The sequence below is a fragment of the Triturus cristatus genome, chromosome 7, assembly GCF_964204655.1.
Source record: "Triturus cristatus chromosome 7, aTriCri1.1, whole genome shotgun sequence".
Classification (NCBI taxonomy): domain Eukaryota; kingdom Metazoa; phylum Chordata; class Amphibia; order Caudata; family Salamandridae; genus Triturus; species Triturus cristatus.
Window position 1 is genome coordinate 1,880,343,113 of NC_140590.1, and position 20,073 is coordinate 1,880,363,185.

Sequence of the window (20,073 nt, forward strand, 5' to 3'; positions counted from 1 at the left end):
GTGCATTGAACCCCAGGACGAAAAGATCAGAGCCATCCAACAAGCCCCCTTGCCGACAACGAAGAAAGAAGTTCGGGCGTTCCTGGGCTTATTAGGCTACTACCGTAGGTTCATCCCCCGTTATGCAGAAATCTCCGCACCCCTTACTGATCTCCTACAGAAAAACACTCCGAAAACCGCCTTATCCACGCCCTCCCTTGCTGTACGAACGGCCATTCATGAACTAAAACAGGCAATCACCAGTCGTCCCATCCTCATCTCCCCGGATCACTCCCGACCCTTTGTTCTCCAGACTGACGCCTCAGAGGTGGGAATAGGAGCTGTGTTGTCCCAATCCACCAGGGAGTGGGTCGAAAAACCTGTCCTGTTTATTAGCAGGAAGTTGTTTCCGAGGGAACGAGCCTACCCCGTTATCGAGAAGGAATGTCTTGCCATTAAGTGGGCCGTGGACAAACTCCAATATTACCTGGAGGGTACTCATTTCATCCTGTTTACGGACCATGCCCCCTTAGTTTAGATGAGCCGGAATAAGGGTAACAACCCCCGTGTCATGAGATGGTTCTTGTCCCTCCAGCCATATTCCTTTGAGGTGCGTCACCGTAAGGGTCTCCTCAACGCCAACGCTGACTTTCTCTCTCGCTTGCCTCTTGTCCCCGATCGGGACGATGCTGGGGTGGGGGTGTGTCAGAGTCCGACCCTCCACAGACCGAATCCAACCCACGGTGACGATACAACCCCTTCTTTACCATTCCAGCCCCTCGATTGGCAGACTGCCTCACCTGGACCGATACAACTTCCTGTTGCGGGTAGCTGGCCCTTTAAGACCCAGGATGAACCACCCGTGACGAGCGTTTGGGGGCGGAGCCTCGGGGCACCGTTGCCCAATAAAGAATGGCCAAGAGGAGAAGAGGGCGGAAGTATCCCGAAGGAGGCAGACGCGGAGCGAGCGGAGGAGAAGACGGAGAAGGACCCGAAGACCGAAGAGACGAGTGTGGAACCAAAGACCGTCAAGCCAGGAGGCCAACGGACCGGCTCTTCGCCCAGCCACTCCCCGGGGGGGACGTGGCTCACCCAGGTGCGGCAGCGCTTGCGAGGGCCGTGGGAGGCGGGTAGGGAGTCCGGAAAGCCGGGGTAGAGGGAAGCCTGCTTCTGCGCAGCTCGCGCTTACATAGAGAACAGAGCAAAACCCCCCGCAATTCCCTTGTCTTGGTGACGGATCCCCCCCCTCACATACTCCTCCTTTAGTTAATCTGGTGGAAAGCTCCTCACCTCCTCTTCCCTGACACGAGTGATAGAAGTCAACAGACTGAAACGTGTCCTTTCTTTCTTTCTTTAATGCCCGGGAGTCCAAGCTGAGAACCAAGCTGTACACCGGAGAACCGCCCTGGAAGAGAAACCTCTTTGGTGGAGAACCCTAATTAGCTGACCGAGGACTTTACCAGGACGAAGTGACTTTCTGTTTTCTTTGTTCATTACCACGTCCTAATAAATAAAATCTCAAGTGAACCCGTTCGCTGTTGGGTCTCTTCTTCACCCCTCGACATATATATATATCTTTTAGCATTCATATGCATTATTGTGAGTTCATATTAAATAATTAGTTTTTGGGACGCATGGTAAGATGGTTCACCTTCCCGCCGCCTCGGCCTTTTCTTCTGGTACTGCTTGCTAGTCTGATTCAAGCATGTGAATCTATAAAAGATACAATACTGGAGAAAAAACAAGTTACTTAACTGTACACTGTGGTTCTCCAGTATTGATATATTTTCTAGATTCACATGCGACCCTCTCTCCCCCATGTTCAGGTTCACCTTCCATACCTCTTCATTACCTAGGGCACTCCTGCTCAAAATCTGAGGGTATGGTGGCCCTGCAGGAGAATTAGATTCTGTGGTCCACCTCTGATTGGTTGGAGTTTGCATGTTTTATAATAATGGTTATAGGTTACTAAGGTTACTGAATTCTTATGGGCTTTTCAATGTTAAGCTTTAATACTGCTATTTTACTGTTAACGTGGGACTCCCACCATGACGACGGGGAAGATTCAAGCATGTGAATCTATAAAAGATATCAATACTGAAGAACCACAGTGTACAGGTAAGTAACTTGTTTTTTCTGTGCTGCTTGGAGCATGGTGAAGACTGTAGCACACTCAAGACAGATTTCATTTAGCCTGTTCCCCCATTTGTTGTGTATCCGTTTGCTCTTTGCCGGTTTCCCACTAACTCTTGATTTCTCTTTTCTGTTCCTTCTCCTGCTCGCAGCCTGCCTCCGTACTCCCTCTGTGTCTTGTCCCAGCTGGCTCCTGTTCCTTCTCCTGCTCGCAGCCTGCCTCCGTACTCCCTCTGTGTCTTGTCCTAGCTGGCTCCTGTTAGTTCTGCTCGCGGCCTGCCTTTGTACTCCCTCTGTGTCTTGTCCCAGCTGGCTCCTGTTCCTTCTCTTGCTCGCAGCCTGCCTCCGTACTCCCTCTGTGTCTTGTCCCAGCTGGCTCCTGTTCCTTCTCCTGTTCGCAGCCTGCCTTTGTTACTCCTCTGTGTCTTGTCCCAGCTAGCTCTTGAATGCAGATTATTCTCAGTGAAAATATGTAGTTGTAATTGCATTGATATAGCACTTAGTACCCCTGACGAGGCATTGAAGCGCTTTTTCGGCCAATAGCACGCTACTCCAGAACCTATAAAGGATTAGTGGTGAATTATTATAGTGAAATATGCAAATAATTGTGGTGAAATACACTACCGAAAAGAATAAGAATCATCAACAATCAGTTTCTAAGGCTGAAGAGATACAGCAGAAAGGCACAGACTGTCCTCTAGTGCGCCCCAGCACCCAGACTTCCTCCACGGTTATATACCCGGCAAACTGTTCTCGAGTGTGCCCCAGAACACAAGCTTCCCCCTCGTTTATAGAACCAGCTGACTGTCCTAGAGTGTGCTCCAGAAGCCAAGATCCTCCTCGCTTATAAAACCTGCAGACTGTCCTAGAGTGTGCCCCAGAAGCCAAGCTTCCCCCTCGCATATAGAACCAGCAGACTGTCCTTGTGTTCCCCGTAAAATCAATCAATCAATCAATCATAGGCATTTATAAAGCGCACTACTCACCCGGAGGGTCTCAAGGCGCTAGGGGGGGGGGGGGGGGGGTCCGCTACTGCTCGAACAACCAGGTCTTGAGCTTCTTCCTGAAGGAGAGGTGGTCTTGGGTCAGGCGTAGGTCGGTCGGGAGGGCGTTCCAAGTCTTGGCGGCCAGGTGGGAGAAGGATCTTCCTCCTGTTGTCGCTCTGTGGATGCGGGGGACGGCTGCGAGGGCGTGACTGGTCGAGCGGAGGTGGCGTTTGGGAGCGTAGAAGTTGAGGCGGCTGTTGAGGTAGGTCGGGCCTTGGTTGTGTAGGGCTTTGTGTGCGTGGGTGAGGAGCCGGAAGGTGATTCTTTTGTTGATCGGGAGCCAGTGCAGGTCTCTCAGGTGTCTGGAGATGTGAGTTCGTCTGGGGACGTCGAGGATGAGTCTCGCCGAGGCGTTCTGGATCCGCTGGAGTCTCTTCTGGAGCTTGGCGGTGGTACCGGCGTAGAGGGCGTTGCCGTAGTCCAATCGACTGGTGACGAGGGCCTGGGTGACCGTCTTCCTGGTCTCGGTGGGGATCCACCGGAAGATCTTACGTAGCATGCGCAGGATGTTGAAACAGGACGAGGAGACGGCGTTGACTTGTCTGGTCATGGAGAGGGAGGAGTCCAGGATGAAGCCCAGGTTGCGTGCGTGGTCTGTCGGTTTGGGTGCGTTGCCCAGGGCGGGGGGCCACCAGGAGTCGTCCCAGGCGGAGGGTGAGGAGCCCAGGATGAGGACTTCCGTCTTGTCTGTGTTCAGTTTCAGGCGGCTGGTCGTCATCCACTCGGCCACGTTTTTCATCCCTTCGTGTAGGTTGGCTCTGGCGGTGGCGGGGTCGTTGGTCAGGGAGAGGATCAGCTGGGTGTCATCGGCGTAGGAGATGATGTTCAGGTTGTGTTGGCGTGCGATGGCCGCAAGGGGGCTCATGTAGACATTGAAGAGGGTGGGGCTGAGCGAGGAGCCCTGAGGGACGCCGCAGATGACTTCCGTGGCTTCTGATCTGAATGGGGGCAGGCGGACTCTCTGTGTCCTTCCAGTGAGGAAGGAGATGATCCAATCCAGTGCCTTCTCCTGGATTCCGACGTTGTTGAGGCGCTGCACTAGGGTGCGGTGGCAGACAGTGTCGAATGCCGCGGAGAGGTCTAGGAGGATGAGGGCCGCTGTTTCTCCGTTGTCCAGCAGGGTTCGGATGTCGTCGGTGGCAGCGATGAGGGCGGTCTCGGTGCTGTGGTTGGCCCGGAAGCCTGACTGGGAAGGGTCGAGGGAACCGGTCGTCTCGAGGAAGGCTGCCAGTTGCTTGTTGATGGTCTTCTCGATGACTTTGGCTGGAAACGGGAGGAGCGAGATGGGGCGGTAGTTCTTGAGTTCGGTGGGGTCCGCCGTTGGTTTCTTTAGTAGAGCGCTGAGTTCGGCGTGCTTCCAGCTCTCAGGGAAGGTGGCGGTGTCGAGGGAGGTGTTGATGATGTCCCGCAGGTGGGGTGCGATGACAGCGTCGGCCTTGTTGAAGATGTGGTGAGGGCAGGGGTCGGTTGGGGATCCGGAGTGGATGGAGTTCATCGTGCTGATGGTGTCTTCGAGGTTGATCGGTGTCCAGGCGTTGAGGGTGGTGGTGGGGGGCGTTGGTTTGGTCGTGGGGAGCGTTGGTTGTTCCTCCTCGCTTATAGAATACAGCCGGCGAGAGGCAGGGAGGTGCAGAGGATGCAGGCGAGGCGGGTGACCTGCTGCACTATAGCTAGCAGCGGTGATAGGCTGCACTACAGCTGGCAAGAGGCAGGGGGGGTGCAGAGGAATGGGCGGTGATAGGCTGTATTTCAGCCGGGGAGAGGCAGGGAGGTTCAGAGGAATGGGCGGTGAGAGGCTGCACTACAGCTGGCGATAGGCAGGGAGGTGTCGATGAATGGGCAGCGATAGGCTGCACTACAGCCGGCGAGAGGCAGGGGGGTTGCAGAGGAACAGGCGGTGATAGGCTGCACGTCAGCTGGCGAGAGGCAGGGAGGTGCAGAGGAATGGGCAGTGATAGGCTGCACTACAGCCGGCGAGAGGCAGGGGGATGCAGAGGAATGGGCGGTGATAGGCTGCATACAGCCGGCGGGAGGCAGGGAGGTGCGAGGAATGGGAGGTGATAGGCTGCACTACAGCCGGTGAGAGGCAGGGGGTGCAGAAGAATGGGCGGTGATAGGCTGCATACAGCCGGCGGGAGGCAGGGAGGTGCGAGGAATGGGCGGTAATAGGCTGCACTACAGTTGGCGAGAATCGGGGAGGTACAGAGGAACAGGCGGTGATAAGCGCATACAGCCGGCGGGAGGCAGAGAGTTGCGAGGAATGAGCAGTGATGGGCTGCACTACAGCCGGCGAGAGGCGGGGAGGTACAGAGGAACAGGCGGTGATAAGCGCATACAGCCGGCGGGAGGCAGAGAGTTGCGAGGAATGGGCGGTGATAGGCTGCACTACAGTTGGCGAGAGGCGGGGAGGTACAGAGGAACAGGCGGTGATAAGCGCATACAGCCGGCGGGAGGCAGAGAGTTGCGAGGAATGGGCGGTGATAGGCTGCACTACAGTTGGCGAGAGGCGGGGAGGTACAGAGGAACAGGCGGTGATAAGCTGCACTACAGCCGGCGAGAGGCAGGGGGTGCAGATGAATGGTCGGTGATGGGCTGCACTACAGCCGGCGAGAGGCAGGGGGGTGCAGAGGAATGGGCGGGATAGGCTGCAATACAGCCGGCGAGAGGCAGGAAGGTGCAGAGGATGCAGGCGAGGCTGGAGACCTGTTGCACTATAGCTGGCAGCAGGAAGGGAGGATGCTGTTGAGGTGGGTGACCTGCACTACAGCTAGTAGCAGGCAGGGAGGACGCAGGCGAGGCGCATGAACTGCTGCGCTATAGCTAGAAGCAGGCAGGGAGGATGCAGGCGAGGCGGGTGACCTGCTTCACTGTAGCTAGCAGCAGGCAGGGAGGATGCATGCGAGGCGGATGACCTGCTGCGCTACAGCTAGCAGCAGGCATGGAGGATGCAGGCGAGGTGGATGACCTGCTGCACTGTAGTTAGTAGCAGGAAGGGAGGATGCAGGCGAGGCAGGTGACCTGCATTATAGCTAGCAGTAGGCACATGCAGCAAGCATGCAGGTGAGGCAGGTGACCTGCTGAACTACAGCTAGCCAAAACACTGATTATACAGACAAAAAAACTCAACTAAATGGAGGACTCTTCGCCATTGAACTTTAAGAGCGAGACGCCGGAGGATCCAAGGAAGCAAGGGTGCTCCTGGTTCTTGGTATTTCAGTTGCATGCGGACGAAAGCCGCCGTCCGACAGTCTTTTTCATTGTGTGCGCTCCACTGTCGGTGGAGTACGCTTCAACATTGCACTCCGAGCGAGAGACGCCAGAGGATCCAAGGAAGCACTGGTGCTCCTGGTTCTTTGCAATTCTTTTCTTCCACATTTATAAGAAAGAAGCACGGGCATTTTAGATCCCTAAGTTATTCTTGAGTTTATGGGACTGAAAGGGGGAAGATTGTTTGACAACTTCATTACCATAATTGTTAAACTGCCCTTCGATGGCTTCTTACGATTAGACACCTGTATCTGGATATACAGGTCATCGAACAATTGACTGCGAGGCTAGCTGTTTCTCCATTCCCCTGAGACAATTGTCTCTAGAAGGCTGTACACAATAGTTATTTAGTCCTGATGGAGACCCAACGGTGATGTCTCTTAAACACACACACGTAATCAAGTGGTCGAAATGTCGACGTTCACTAAATAAGCGCTGTTGCCCAACTAGACCTTAACAACAAAGAGGATAAATCATCGGTCTTGTTAGGGTTGTTTCACTGTCTATACAACTTTCTGAAATCAATTTATGTTTTATGTGTTATATTTGTTATGTACATTTTGTATTGTTGATACATGTAAAAAAAACCCACACTTTATTCACTTACCCTTTTTTGCCAACGTCGCTGAAAATTGTTTATTGTAGTTGTGTACATTGTGTTTCTGATGGATACATCTGCCTGTGGATTCCTCACCTTATGAATAACCCCTGCGCCAGCATTCCGCGGAATTTTTTCCCTAGTTCTCCACGCCGACAAGGACGTCGGCTCCGCTCTCCACTCCGCATGACGTCACCGGGGCCATAAGAGAGCCTCGTAGGCGTGATGACGTCACTTCCCTTTTTTCCGCGCCGTCAACGCATAATGGTTTTCTAGCACTCTCCATATTTTGTAGAGTTACTTTGTTGTTCCTTCAATTTTAACTGTTGCTGTTGTGATGTCGTCTTCGAGGAAGTCTGGGTTTAAGCCCTGTAGGGAATGTGGGGGTCACATGTCCATCACTGACCCCCATGAAGATTATTTATGGTGCTTGTCGTCGGATCACGACGTGGAGGACAGTTCCTGTTGCAGGAAAATGAATCCAAATGCGCTTGAAGAACGGGAAGCCAAGTTGTTTCTGGCCAAGGCGAAGAAAGAAGGAAGAGGGCGTAAGAGAGATAAGTCGAAGTTGTCGACTTCGCATACATCGAAGTCGAGAAAACATAAGAAAAACAGTAGACATGGATCTCGGCACTGTTCGACGAAGGGTAAGGCTTCGAGGTCCCCTGCGCCCGCTCCTTGACGTCGCCGTAAAGACTTTGTATCTCCTTTGCCCTCGCCTTCACGTCGTGCGACTCTGGAGAGGTCTCCTTCGCCTAGAGGCGCTCCGGCGCTGAGGGATTCACCGGATTCCGAAGCCGAGCCGGTTCAGGATGATCCATCTTCTCCTGTGCCTGAAAATGAACCGGTGGATTCTGCAGTGGATCCGATTGTTTTGACGTCGGATACTCGCCATTTGGATACTGGCTCGAATCCATATCCACAGTTCCCTACTCCAGGTTTCGATCCGTCGCATTTTTTTAATGCAATGTACGGAGTGTTTGCAAGGGCAGCTTTCCCATCCGGAGCACCTTCTGGTCCCGTGGGTCCGCTGGCTTTCAACTTGGGCGTGCCCCAGCACTATGCCCACGCACCCTTCATGCCTTTCATGCCGATGGCGCCGCTATGGCAATTTCCGGCACTGAGAGTCTCGACGCCATTGTTGGAATCCTCGACGCCGTCTGGTGAGCCTTCCTCTCGGCCTCGTGCGGATCTCATGCCTCCTTCAGAACCTCCTTCGACGCTGGCTCCTGAGCAGTCAGCGCCGCGTACGACGCCGCGCTCATGGATTCGTCCAAGGAGAGAGGCGCAGAGACTGTTGGAAGAGGAGCAGTATCGCAGAGAGGAAGTAAAAGAGGGCGAATTGGAAGAGTCTCTAGATGAATTCGAGGGAATTCAGGAGGCAAGTGGATTGGACACCTCCCTTGATTGGGAACTTTCTTCAACAAGGGCTTCTCCTCCTCAAGAGGTAGCTCTCTACCATATAGTTATAAGAAAAGCTGCAGAGCTTTTGCATTTACAGTTACCTACTGCCGAGTATAAGCCAAATTTGCTAACTGAGGTCTTGCATTCGCCTTCTTCTACAGTTGAGCCTCTGTTACCCTTTATTGGAGCCTATCCTCGAGGTTTGGCGTAAACCACTCTCTTCGCCTGCTGTTTCTAAGGCTTTGGCTAGAAGATATAGTACTGCACCCGGGGATCCACTATTTCTCTCGTCTCATCCATCTCTAGAAAGTTTGGTGGTGCAGGCATCTTGTTCCAAACAATCTTCAGGTGCTTTTCCTCAGGCTCCAGCTGACAGGTACTCTAAGAAAATGGAGCCGTCAGCTAAAAGGTCTTCTCTTCGTCTAGCATGGCACTTAAATCGACCAATGCTACCTGTCTGTTGGGCCGTTATATACATCCTTGATGGGCTCGGCAAAACAGTTGGCCCCCAAGTTACCTGATGAGGAGAGGGTAAACTTTATGGAGTTTCTTACGGATGCTCAGGCTGCAGCTAGACCGGTTATTCAATCAGGCCTGGATATGGCTGACTCAGTGGCCAGGGTTATGGGCTCCTCCATAGATACAAGAAGGCAAGCTTGGCTTCGATCCACTCTTTTTGATTTGCCCTTTGATGAATCTAAACTCTTCGAGGAAAAGGCCGATTCGGCTTTGCAAAGGTTTAAGGATAGCAGAGCCACGGCGAAATCCTTGGGATTGCAAACCCAGTCAAGGGGTTTTGGCTACAAAAAATATCGTGGCTTTGGAAGATCTTTCTTTCGCAGCTTCCGTCAACCTCAGCAGCAGCAGAATCCACTCTATACATCTTATAGAGGAAGAGTCAAAGGTTGCCAACGTGGTTCTGCCCGCAATCACTCCTCCTCCTCTTCTGCCTCCCCCGCTCCCTCTGGTACCGCAGGAAAGCAGCCCTAGATCCCCCATCCTGGATCAGGTGTGTCCTGTAGGGAGTCGGCTGTCTCACTTTCTACAAGGTTGGAAATCGGTCACATCAGACCTTTGGGGTTTAAACCTTGTAGAGAATGGGTACGCCCTTCCTTTTCGGGAATTTCCTTACCCTCCTTGCCAAGGTTTTTGTTTGGAGGCCATTTGCTTTTTCTACAGAAGGAGGTCCTTGCTTTGTTACAAAAAGGTGCGATAGAGGTGGTTCTAGAGCAGGAAAGGGGTCAGGGATGCTACTCTCGGTATTTCCTGGTCCCCAAAAAGGACGGCAGGTTACGTCCGATTCTGGAGCTCAGGGTCTTGAATTTTTACCAGAAGCAGGAGAAATTCAAGATGCTGACCGTTGCTCAGGTTCTTCTGGCGCTGCAGCAAGAGGACTGGATGGTGTCAATCGACTTAAACGATGCGTATTTTCACATCCCCATTCTGAAGTCGCACAGGAAGTATCTCAGTTTTACAGTAGGGCCGCAGCACTACCAGTTTGCGGTCCTCCCGTTTGGTCTTACTACTGCACCTCGAGTCGTCACAAAGGTGATGGCAGTGGTGGCAGCTCATCTCAGAAGGTTGAGGATTCCTGTTTTCCCCTATCTGGACGACTGGCTGCTCAAAGCGGAGTCGCCAGAGATGGTGCTTCATCATCTGCGAGTAACATCTCAACTGTTGTTCAACTTGGGTTTTTCAATCAGTGTGCTCAAATCTCACCTGGTGCCCTCTCAGCACAACCTGTTCAAAGGGGCGGTACTGGACACTACTGTGTGTCGAGCTTTTCCTCCTCCACAAAGAATTCTCGACATTCGGGAGATGATTCCTTTGTTTTACGATGGAGCGGTTGTTCCGGTCTTGAAAGTCCATCTCCTGCTCGATCTGTTCGCTTTCTGCATTCTGTTGGTCAGTCATGCGTGTTGGCACATGAGTGCGCTCCAGTGGTGCCTCCCCAGACAGTGGTTTCAACACAACGGAGATCTCAGGGAGTCAGTCAGAATCTCCAGAGACGCTACAGCGGAGCTGACTTGGAGGAGTGTGCAGGGTAACCTGTCTCAAGGACAGCCCTTTCAGCCTCCTTCGCCTGTGGCCACAGTGATCACGGATGCCTCCACTCTAGGGTGGGGTGCTCCTCTGGGGGATCTGGAGGTCAAGGGTCTTTGGTCTCCAGAGGAAAAGTTGCTTCACATCAACCTTCTGGAATTGCGGGTGATACTTTTGGCACTAAAGGCTTTCCTTCCCTCACTTCGCGGTCAGTCGGTTCAGGTTCTGATGTACAACACTACCGCGATGTGGTACATCAACAAACAGGGAGGTGTAGGGTTGTATCGTCTGTCGAGAGGCTCTGCAACTCTGGTCCTGGGTTCAGAACCATCAGATTTGTGTGTTTACAAATCACCTAGATTTTGTGCTGAATGTTCAGGGGGACAGTCTCAGTCGGCGTTACTCAGTCGATCACGAGTGGCGGCTTCATCCGGAGGTGGTCCATCACATCTTCGGATGTGGGGATCTCCTCGGTTGGACCTGTTTGCCACCCAAGAGAATGCGCACTGCCCGTTGTTCTGCAGTCCCCAGTTTCCGTTGCATGGAGCGCTGGGGGACGCGTTTCAATTGGATTGGATCTCACAACTCCTTTACGCGTTTCCTCCCATACCCTTGATTCCTCGGGTTCTCAGGAAGATTCGCCAAGACCGGGCCCAAGTCATATTGATCGCCCGGATTGGCCAAGAAGGGTGTGGTACACAGATCTTCTTCACCTCTCATCGATACCTCCGCTCCGTCTCCATCTCAGGGCAGACCTCCTCTCGCAGTTGCAGGGGCAGGTTCTACACCCCCAACTCCAGAGTCTGCACCTTCATGCCTGGAGATTGAATGGGGCAACCGGAGTTCCTTCTCTCTCCCACCAAACGTTGTGGATGTTGTCTTATCTTCCAGGCGACACTTCACAAAGTTGATTTATTCCTATAGATGATCTAAGTTTGTTAAATGGTGTGGAGAGAGATCCATTGATCTTTTAAAGGCCCACTTGTCGAATGTTCTTCAGTTTGCTCTTTCCTTGGCTCAGCAAGGTTGTGCTGTGGCCACGGTTAAGGGCTACTTGTCGGCTTTTCTGTGTCTACCTGATCAGCTGTCTTTATTTAAGTATCCTATCGTTTTGAGGTTTATAAAGGGCCTTGCCAATAGGTTTCCGCCTACTCCCTTCGTTATGCCCCAATGGGATCTAAATCTTGTTTTAACTTTTTTGATGGGTTCCCCGTTTGAACCCTTACATAGCTGTCCTTTGAGGCTTTTGTCTTTTAAAACAGTCTTTCTGGTAGGTATTACCTCAGCAAGGAGGTTGAGTGAGCTTCAAGCTTTTAGTTCAAAACCCCCGTTTTTGACCATACATGCTGAAAGGATGGTCCTCAGGACCTGGGCTGCTTACTGCCTAAGGGAATTACTCCTTTTCATCTGGGGCAGTCCATAACTCTCCCTGTGTTTTATCCTCCCCCCTCACCCTTCCAAGGAGGAGGAGAGACTTCACCGCCTGGACCCTAAAAGAGCGGTGAGCTTTTATTTGGACAGGACAAAGGACTTAGGTTTGGACGATCAGCTCTTTGTGGGCTACGTTGGATGATCAAAAGGCAAGGCTGTGCACAAGCGCACTCTATCCAGATGGATAATCTTGTGCATCAAGATCTGCTATGCCTGTGCTGGTAAGGAACCACCTGAGGGTATTAGAGCTCATTCTACTAGAGCCAAGGCTTCCACCTCTGCTCTGGCCAGAGGTGTTCCTGTAGTGGATATTTGTAAGGCAGCGACTTGGACCTCCCTCCACACTTTCGCAAAGCATTATTGCTTGGACTCCGAAATGAGGAGGGAGGGCCATTTTGCGCGCTCTGTCCTGCAGGACTTTTTGGTATAGAAGGGTGGACACCCTCCTCCGAGAGCGGGACTGCTGTGGGAATCTATTCATAAGGTGAGGAATCCACAGGCAGATGTATTCATCAGAAGAGCAAGTTACTTACCTTCGGTAACATTTTTCTGGTGGATACAGTATCTGCCCGTGGATTCCTCACTGACCCACCCTCCTCCCCGTTGTCCACCTTTGTATACCTTATAGGATGCCTTGTTTGGCATGCTGTTTTACATTGTATCGACTTTTTATCTGCTACATTTATTGGAAATGCTTATGTTCTCTAGCTTTCAATCAATCACTCAATCACAGAATTTGTAAAGCGCACCACTCACTCGCGAGGGTCTCAAGGTGCTGGGGGGGGGGGGGGGGGTTGCCGCTACTGGTCGAACAGCCAGGTCTTGAGTTGCCTCCTGAAGGTCAGCAGGTCTTGGGTCTGTCGTAGGTTCAGAGGAAGGGTGTTCCAGGTCCTGGCGGCGCGGTGGGAGAAGGATCTGCCGCCGGTGGTGGTTCTTCGAATGCGCGGGACGGTGGCCAGGGAGAGGTCGGCGGAGCGGAGCTGGCGGTTGGGAACGTAGAAGGAGAGTCGACTGTTGAGGTAGGCTGGGCCGGTCTTGTGGCGTGCCTTGTGTGCGTGGATGAGGAGTTTGAAGGAGATTCTCTTGTCGACGGGGAGCCAGTGCAGGTCTCTCAGGTGGGGGGTGATGTGGCTATGGTGCGGAATGTCGAGGATCAGGCGTGCAGAGGCGTTTTGGATTCTTTGTAGTCGTTTGATGAGCTTGGCCGGGGCTCCAGCGTAGAGGGCGTTTCCGTAGTCGAGTCTGCTGCTAACTAGGGCCTAGAGCTTTCCTCTTTGATTTTGTACTATGTATATTTGTTCAAATGTTGTGTACTGTGTATACTTTGAATCTGTTTTCGGTCCACCTGTTCGCCTCGGAGGCACGGAAAAAATGGGTGGAACTGACGTCATCACGCCGACGGGGCTTTCTTATGGCTCCGGTGACGTCATGCGGAGTTGCGAGCAGAGCCGACGTCCTCGTCGGCGTGGAGAGCTAGGGAAAAAATTCAGCGGACTGCTGGCGCAGGGGATATTCATAAGGTGAGGAATCCACAGGCAGATACTGTATCCACCAGAAAAAGCTTTATCGAAGGTAAGTAACTTGTTGATTAGTCCTGTCATGTTTCACAAATTCTTTAAATAAATGATTTTTTTCAATACATCAATTAACCTCTTCAGTGCCCATGACGAGCTGGTCTCGTCATGGGCCGCGGTTGCGCTGTGCCCATGACGAGACCAGCTCGTCATAAACCCCGCCCGCTAATGAAACGCCCGGCACAGGGCGGGGAAAGGGGCGGGCACTGAAGGGGTTAACTCTATTTAATTTAGTTGAGTTTTTTGTCTGTATAATCAGTGTTGTGATTTGTTGAACCATTAATTGCAGTCCTACCTCTGTGAGGACAAAGAAACAAATCTATTAGTTCCTTTTGTGGCAGAACCACTGCTCATTTAACGTACTTGTCCCCAGGTTCTGCACATGACTGAGTTACCCCATTGTTATTATTGGTTGCACTACAGCTAGCAGCAGGCAGGGAGGATGCAGGCGAGGCGGGTGACCTACTGCACTTTAGCTAGCAGAAGGAAGGGAGGATTCAGTTGAGGTGGGTCACCTGCTGCACTATAAATGGTAAGAGGCAGCGAGCATTCAGGCGAGGCGGGAGTCCATCTGAGCCCTCCCCTGAACTTTAACTGAAGCTGTTCTAGCTTGCAAACCCACTGTGACTTGGGCAGTGACTTCTTGTTTGCCACTTCTTACCACAACTGTCATTTCTTCCTTTAGTCCCTGCACACCATATTGTCTGTGATAGGCTATTAATTATCTTTTTGTGTTCCTTCTCCAGGCACGGCAGCTCTGCGTAACACCAAGCGAGGCTCTTGGTACATTGAGGCCTTAACATCTGTCTTTGCTGAGAACGCCCGATGCATGCATGTGGCTGATATGCTGGTGAAGGTAAGTGAAAGGCTCAGCTCCCAGAGAGGTGGGAGACAGGTGTGTATGGGAGTGGGACAGGCTCGAACCATCCAGTACACCCTCCACAACCAAGCTCTTCTTCAGTCCCTTCATGGCAGTGTCCCTGCCTCAACTGCTGAACAACCTGGTTGGCGGACGTCTCCGTGAGCCTATCACAATAGTCGGAGACTCTGGTCTCTTTAGATCTGTAAACAGGATCACCACATGCCTGTGTGTGACAGACCAGGTGGACCGCCCACATGGCAGGTGCATTGAGGCAAGTTTGAATTATCCTCCGGCGCTGCCTGACCTAAACTGAAGGCCTCATCAGTGCTTTGCAAGCTGGAGGGTCATTGAGACCCCGCAGATCGGAGGGTTAATATTAGCAAGCTGGAGGGTCATTGAGACCCCACTGATCGAAGGGTTAATATTCTAAGCAAGCTGGAGGGTGCATTGAGACCCAGCAAATCGGAGGGTTAATATTCTAAGCAAGCTGGAGGGTCATTGAGACCCAGCAGATCGGAGGGTTAATATTCTAAGCAAGCTGGAGGGTGCATTGAGACCCAGCAAATCGGAGGGTTAATATTCTTAGCAAGCTGGAGGGTCATTGAGACCCCGCAGATCGGAGGGTTAATATTCTAAGCAAGCTGGAGGGTGCATTGAGACCCAGCAGATCGGAGGGTTAATATTCTTAGCAAGCTGGAGGGTCATTGAGACCCCCCAGATCGGAGGGTTAATATTCTAAGCAAGCTGGAGGGTCATTGAGACCCCCCAGATCGGAGGGTTAATATTCTAAGCAAGCTGGAGGGTCATTGAGACCCCCCAGATCGGAGGGTTAATATTCTAAGCAAGCTGGAGGGTCATTGAGACCCCGCAGATCGGAGGGTTAATATTCTAAGCAAGCAGGAGGGTCATTGAGACCCCGCAGATCGGAGGGTTAATATTCTTAGCAAGCTGGAGGGTCATTGAGACCCCGCAGATCGGAGGGTTAATATTCTTAGCAAGCTGGAGGGTCATTGAGACCCCGCAGATCGGAGGGTTAATATTCTAAGCAAGCAGGAGGGTCATTGAGACCCCGCAGATCGGAGGGTTAATATTCTTAGCAAGCTGGAGGGTCATTGAGACCCCGCAGATCGGAGGGTTAATATTCTTAGCAAGCTGGAGGGTCATTGAGACCCCCCAGATCGGAGGGTTAATATTCTAAGCAAGCTGGAGGGTCATTGAGACCCCGCAGATCGGAGGGTTAATATTCTTAGCAAGCTGGAGGGTCATTGAGACCCAGCAGATTGGAGGGTTAATATTCAAAGCAAGCTGGAGGGTCATTGAGACCCCGCAGATCGGAGGGTTAATATTCTTAGCAAGCTGGAGGGTCATTGAGACCCAGCAGATCGGAGGGTTAATATTCAAAGCAAGCTGGAGGGTCATTGAGACCCAGCAAATCGGAGGGTTAATATTCTAAGCAAGCTGGAGGGTCATTGAGACCCCGCAGATCAGAGGGTTAATATTCAAAGCAAGCTGGAGGGTCATTGAGACCCAGCAGATTGGAGGGTTAATATTCAAAGCAAGCTGGAGGGTCATTGAGACCCCGCAGATCGGAGGGTTAATATTCTAAGCAAGCTGGAGGGTCATTGAGACCCCGCAGATCGGAGGGTTAATATTCTAAGCAAGCTGGAGGGTCATTGAGGCTTAGCAGGTAGAGGTGGGTGAATCGCTTGTTTAAATCTGCAGTAAGAATATATGAAACCTCTTATAATGGCACCCGATTCCAATGGGTATTTTTCATCCCTACCTCGCCTATATAAAAAAAAAAAGTCAGATTGCAGATGGGTCGACCTTCAGCAAAAGTACTCCTAGTTCCCTGCAGTGAGAAGTACTCTGAAAGAGAATAGCTGTGCTGTGACCTACACTGTCAGGGGCTAAGTAATGTTATCTTAATGGTTTAAGGCCAGCACTCACCCCTGCAGCGCCGCCGGTCTCCAGCCCTTCCAGGGTTCGAGCCAGCAGCCGGTCCGTGTGCCGCTGCTCTTCCCCCTGCAGCGCGTCCATTCTCTGGTGCTCCCCTCTGTCCCTCTTGTTGCCACTTGCCCCTCGTGTGCCTTGGATTGTGCCCCTATTCTTGCCACTGATCTTTCATTTGTGCATTTCTTGCGTTCTCTGCTGTATTTTCACTCTACTGTTGTGCCTGTTTCCCGCCACTGCTGCCCTTGCGCCTCCTGCTTCCGCCCGCTACCTCTGCTCCCGCCCCCCTCCCCTTCATATGGCGACCGCAGCGCAGTCGCCCTGGCCCCCGCGAACGGCACATCACCCGACGCTGCTACGACGCCAACACCCTCCACGCACTCAACGCCGGCCGACCCTCCACCTGCTTCCAGGTCGCCCCGAAGCAGACCCACGGACCCTTCACCTGCCGAAACTGCAGCTACACCAGCCAGCGTGCACCTGCACGGCCTGCCCATCTCACCATCGCAGGCCACAACAATCTCAGATGCATACTGACCCTCCACCCGAGCCCCTCGACACCAATGCAGCGGGCCACAACTTCAGACAATAGATTGACAACTGCGCTAACACCCAGGCCCCATCAGGAAACCCTCAAACAGGCGCACCGACACGAGAGCCATCTGGTTCAACGCCAACCTCCAGACTTCCAAGCAAACCTGCCGAAGAATCGAGAAGCAGTGGCGCCAAGACCAATCTCCAGACAACCACGCAGCCCTGACGGACGCCAGACGCAAGCACCACCAACTCATCCGATCCGCCAAGAGGACCTCCTTCAAGAAACGCATCGACAACAACGCACACAACAGCAAAGAGCTCTTCAGCATCGTGAAAGAACTCGCCACCCCAGATCTGGCTCAAATGACATCCCGTCGTCACCAGAACTCTGCGACTCCCTGGCCACCACCTTCCACCCCAAGATAGCAGACATCCACGACAGCTTCGACACCCAGACTCCTATGACAGACGCCGACACCACAGACCCAACACCCACCAAACACACCGACCTCCTGCTCTCCTGGAACTACGTCAACGACGAAGACACCGCCAAAATCATGAACACCATCCACTCCGGCTCACCTTCCGACCCCTGCCCCCACCACATCTTCAACAAAGCAAGCTCCATCATCGCACAACCAACTCCGAAAGATCATCAACAGCTCCTTCGAGACCGCCACCTTCCCGGAGAGCTGGAAAAACACAGAGATCAACGCCCTACTCAAGAAACCCAAGGTGGACCCTAATGACCTCAAGAACTTTCGACCCATCTCCCTGCTCCCGTACCCGGCAAAAGTCATTGAGAAGACCGCCAACAGACTACTGACCCACTTCCTGGAGAAGAACAACATCCTGGACTCCTCCCAATCAGACTTCCGCAGCAAACACAGCACCGAAACCGCCCTCATCGCAGCCACGACGACATCAGAACCCTACTGGACAACGGCGAAACCGCAGCCCTCATCCTCCTGGACCTCTCGGCTGCCTTCGGCACCGTCTGCCACCACACCCTTCGCACACGCCTCCACGATGCAGGGAACCGCGACAAAATCCTGGACTGGATCACCTCCCTCCTCACCGGCAGAACTCAGAGAGTCCGCCTCCCCCCCTTCCGATCCGAAGCCATCACGATCACCTGCGGCGTACCCCAAGGATCGTCCCTCAGCCTGACCCTTTTCGACATCTACATGGCACTGCTTGCCAACATCGTCCGAGCGCACCACCTTAACATCATCTCGTACGCCGACGACACTCAGCTCCCTCACCAAAGACCCGGCCACCGCAAAATCCAACCTCCACGAGGAAATGAGGGCCGTTGCAGAATGGATGAAGACCAGCTGTCTGAAACTGAACCCGGATAAGACTGAAGTCCTCATCCTCGGCATGGGACGACTCCTGGTGGCCAGCCACGCTGGGAGCTGCCCCAACACCCACCAACCACGCACCAACCTAGGGTTCATCCTGGACTCAACGCTCTTCATGATCCAGCAAGTCAACGCTGTCTCCTCCTCCTGCTTCAACACACTCTGCATGCTGTGCAATCTACAGATAGATCCCCACAGAAATCAGAAGAACGGTCACCCAAGCCCTCGTAAGCAGCAGGCTGGACTACGGCAACGCCCTCTACGCGGGAACCACATCCAAACTCCAGAAACGACTCCAACGCGTACAGAGCGCCTCCGTGCGCCTCGTCCTCGACATCCCCCACCACAGCCACATCACCACCCACCTGAGAGACCTGCACTGGCTCCCGATCAACAAGAGGATCACCTTCAAGCTCCTCACCCATGCTCCCAAAGCACTCCACAACGCCGGACCAATGTACCTCAACAAACGACTCGCCTTCGACACCCCGCACCTCCAGCTCCGCTGACCACGCCCTCGTCACCGTCCCACGCATCCGCCGAACGACCACCGACAGCAGATCATTCTCCCACCTCGCCGCCAAGACATGGAACACCCTCCCCATCCACCTATGACAGACCCAAGACCTACTGACCTTCAGAAGACAACTCAAATCCTGGCTTTTCGAACAGTAGCAGCATTCCCCTCCCCCTGCGCCTTGAGACCCTCACGGGTGAGTAGCGCGCCTTACATATGGATTGATTGATTGAATGGCAGTTCCTTTAAGCCAAATGATATAACCCCGCCCTGACAGGCGGCCTTTGTGTTTGACATGCCTGTCTAAGTACTAGGAGCAACACACAGGCTTCCCTTCTGGGGAGGATGCGTTCATGATTCCAGGTAATGTAATTACCTTCATGCCCTTCTATTCTGATGGATACTTCTATCTGCAGATTTCCTCACTTTGTGAAACCCGCGACATTAAACTGGATCCGTAGATTTTGTTTTCTGAGCAATTTCCTCGCGCCCCGGAAGCTATGGTTGTGCGGCTCCGCCCCCTCTACTTGTCACTGTCAGTTCCTGTCTTTCCTTACTGATCCAGAGCGCTCTCGATGTCTGTCATACAACAGACTTAATTTTTGCACTTAAAAAAAAAAAAAATCCAGTGTGCAAGGGACACATCGCAACCTAAAACGTTTGGTTTGTAAAACCTGTGAGGAAACCCCAAGCGCAGCGGCCTCGAGGCGCCGTGCAGGAGTCGTGCAGCGACCGCGCTTGGCCGGACTGTCGCCGAGCACCCTCGGCTCAGACTCCAGGGTGCAGTGTCATCACACTCAAAGTCCTCAGGTAAGTCAAAAACAAAAGCACAATAGGTCCAGACACGCACCCCCTCTTCCCGGCAGCCGAAGTCTTGTGGGCTTCAGGGTCCCTCAAAGTTGTGGTCTTCGTCTCTGACCCCAAGCTGGCTGTGGTTCTAATCCAAGCAGAGTTTTTAGGCCCATCTCTGATTCTGCAGCAGATCCAGGCCTTCAGAGAGGGCCTGCGTGGATTCTTCTACTCCACTGAATCCCGTTGGAGTATCTTACGGACCCCAGGGATCCAGGAGGGCCCCCAGTCTGTTCTTCGCCAGCTGTGCTTCTCGACCCATTCCAGATGCGGGTCTCAACTCCCCTGCTGCTCTTTCCCCTGAAGAATCTGCCGCCTTTGCAGGTGATCGATGAGCAACGGATGGGTTGGACTTACAACTTTAAACCAGTTGAAGTAAAAACGAATGTGCCCCCCCCCCCCCAGTAAAAAGGCCAAAATCCAGACGGCATAGACCAGCTCCATGGGACCCAGCTTCGCTCCTGCAGCATCTCGCATCTGAGCGCCTGATCGTCCAGGCCTCTACCTGCAGGCAGA

General features: G+C 52.9%; 1 protein-coding gene across 1 annotated transcript in view; it reads left to right on the top strand.

Moving 5' to 3' along the window:
- The window catches only part of CASP2 (caspase 2), a 338,496-nt gene that overhangs the window by 272,595 nt on the left and 45,828 nt on the right, over nt 1–20,073 (top strand). Inside the window, exon 10 of the mRNA XM_085620348.1 lies at nt 14,222–14,331. Within this exon, the coding sequence (XP_085476474.1) occupies nt 14,222–14,331 (110 nt within the window). The remainder of the gene's footprint in view (nt 1–14,221; nt 14,332–20,073) is intronic.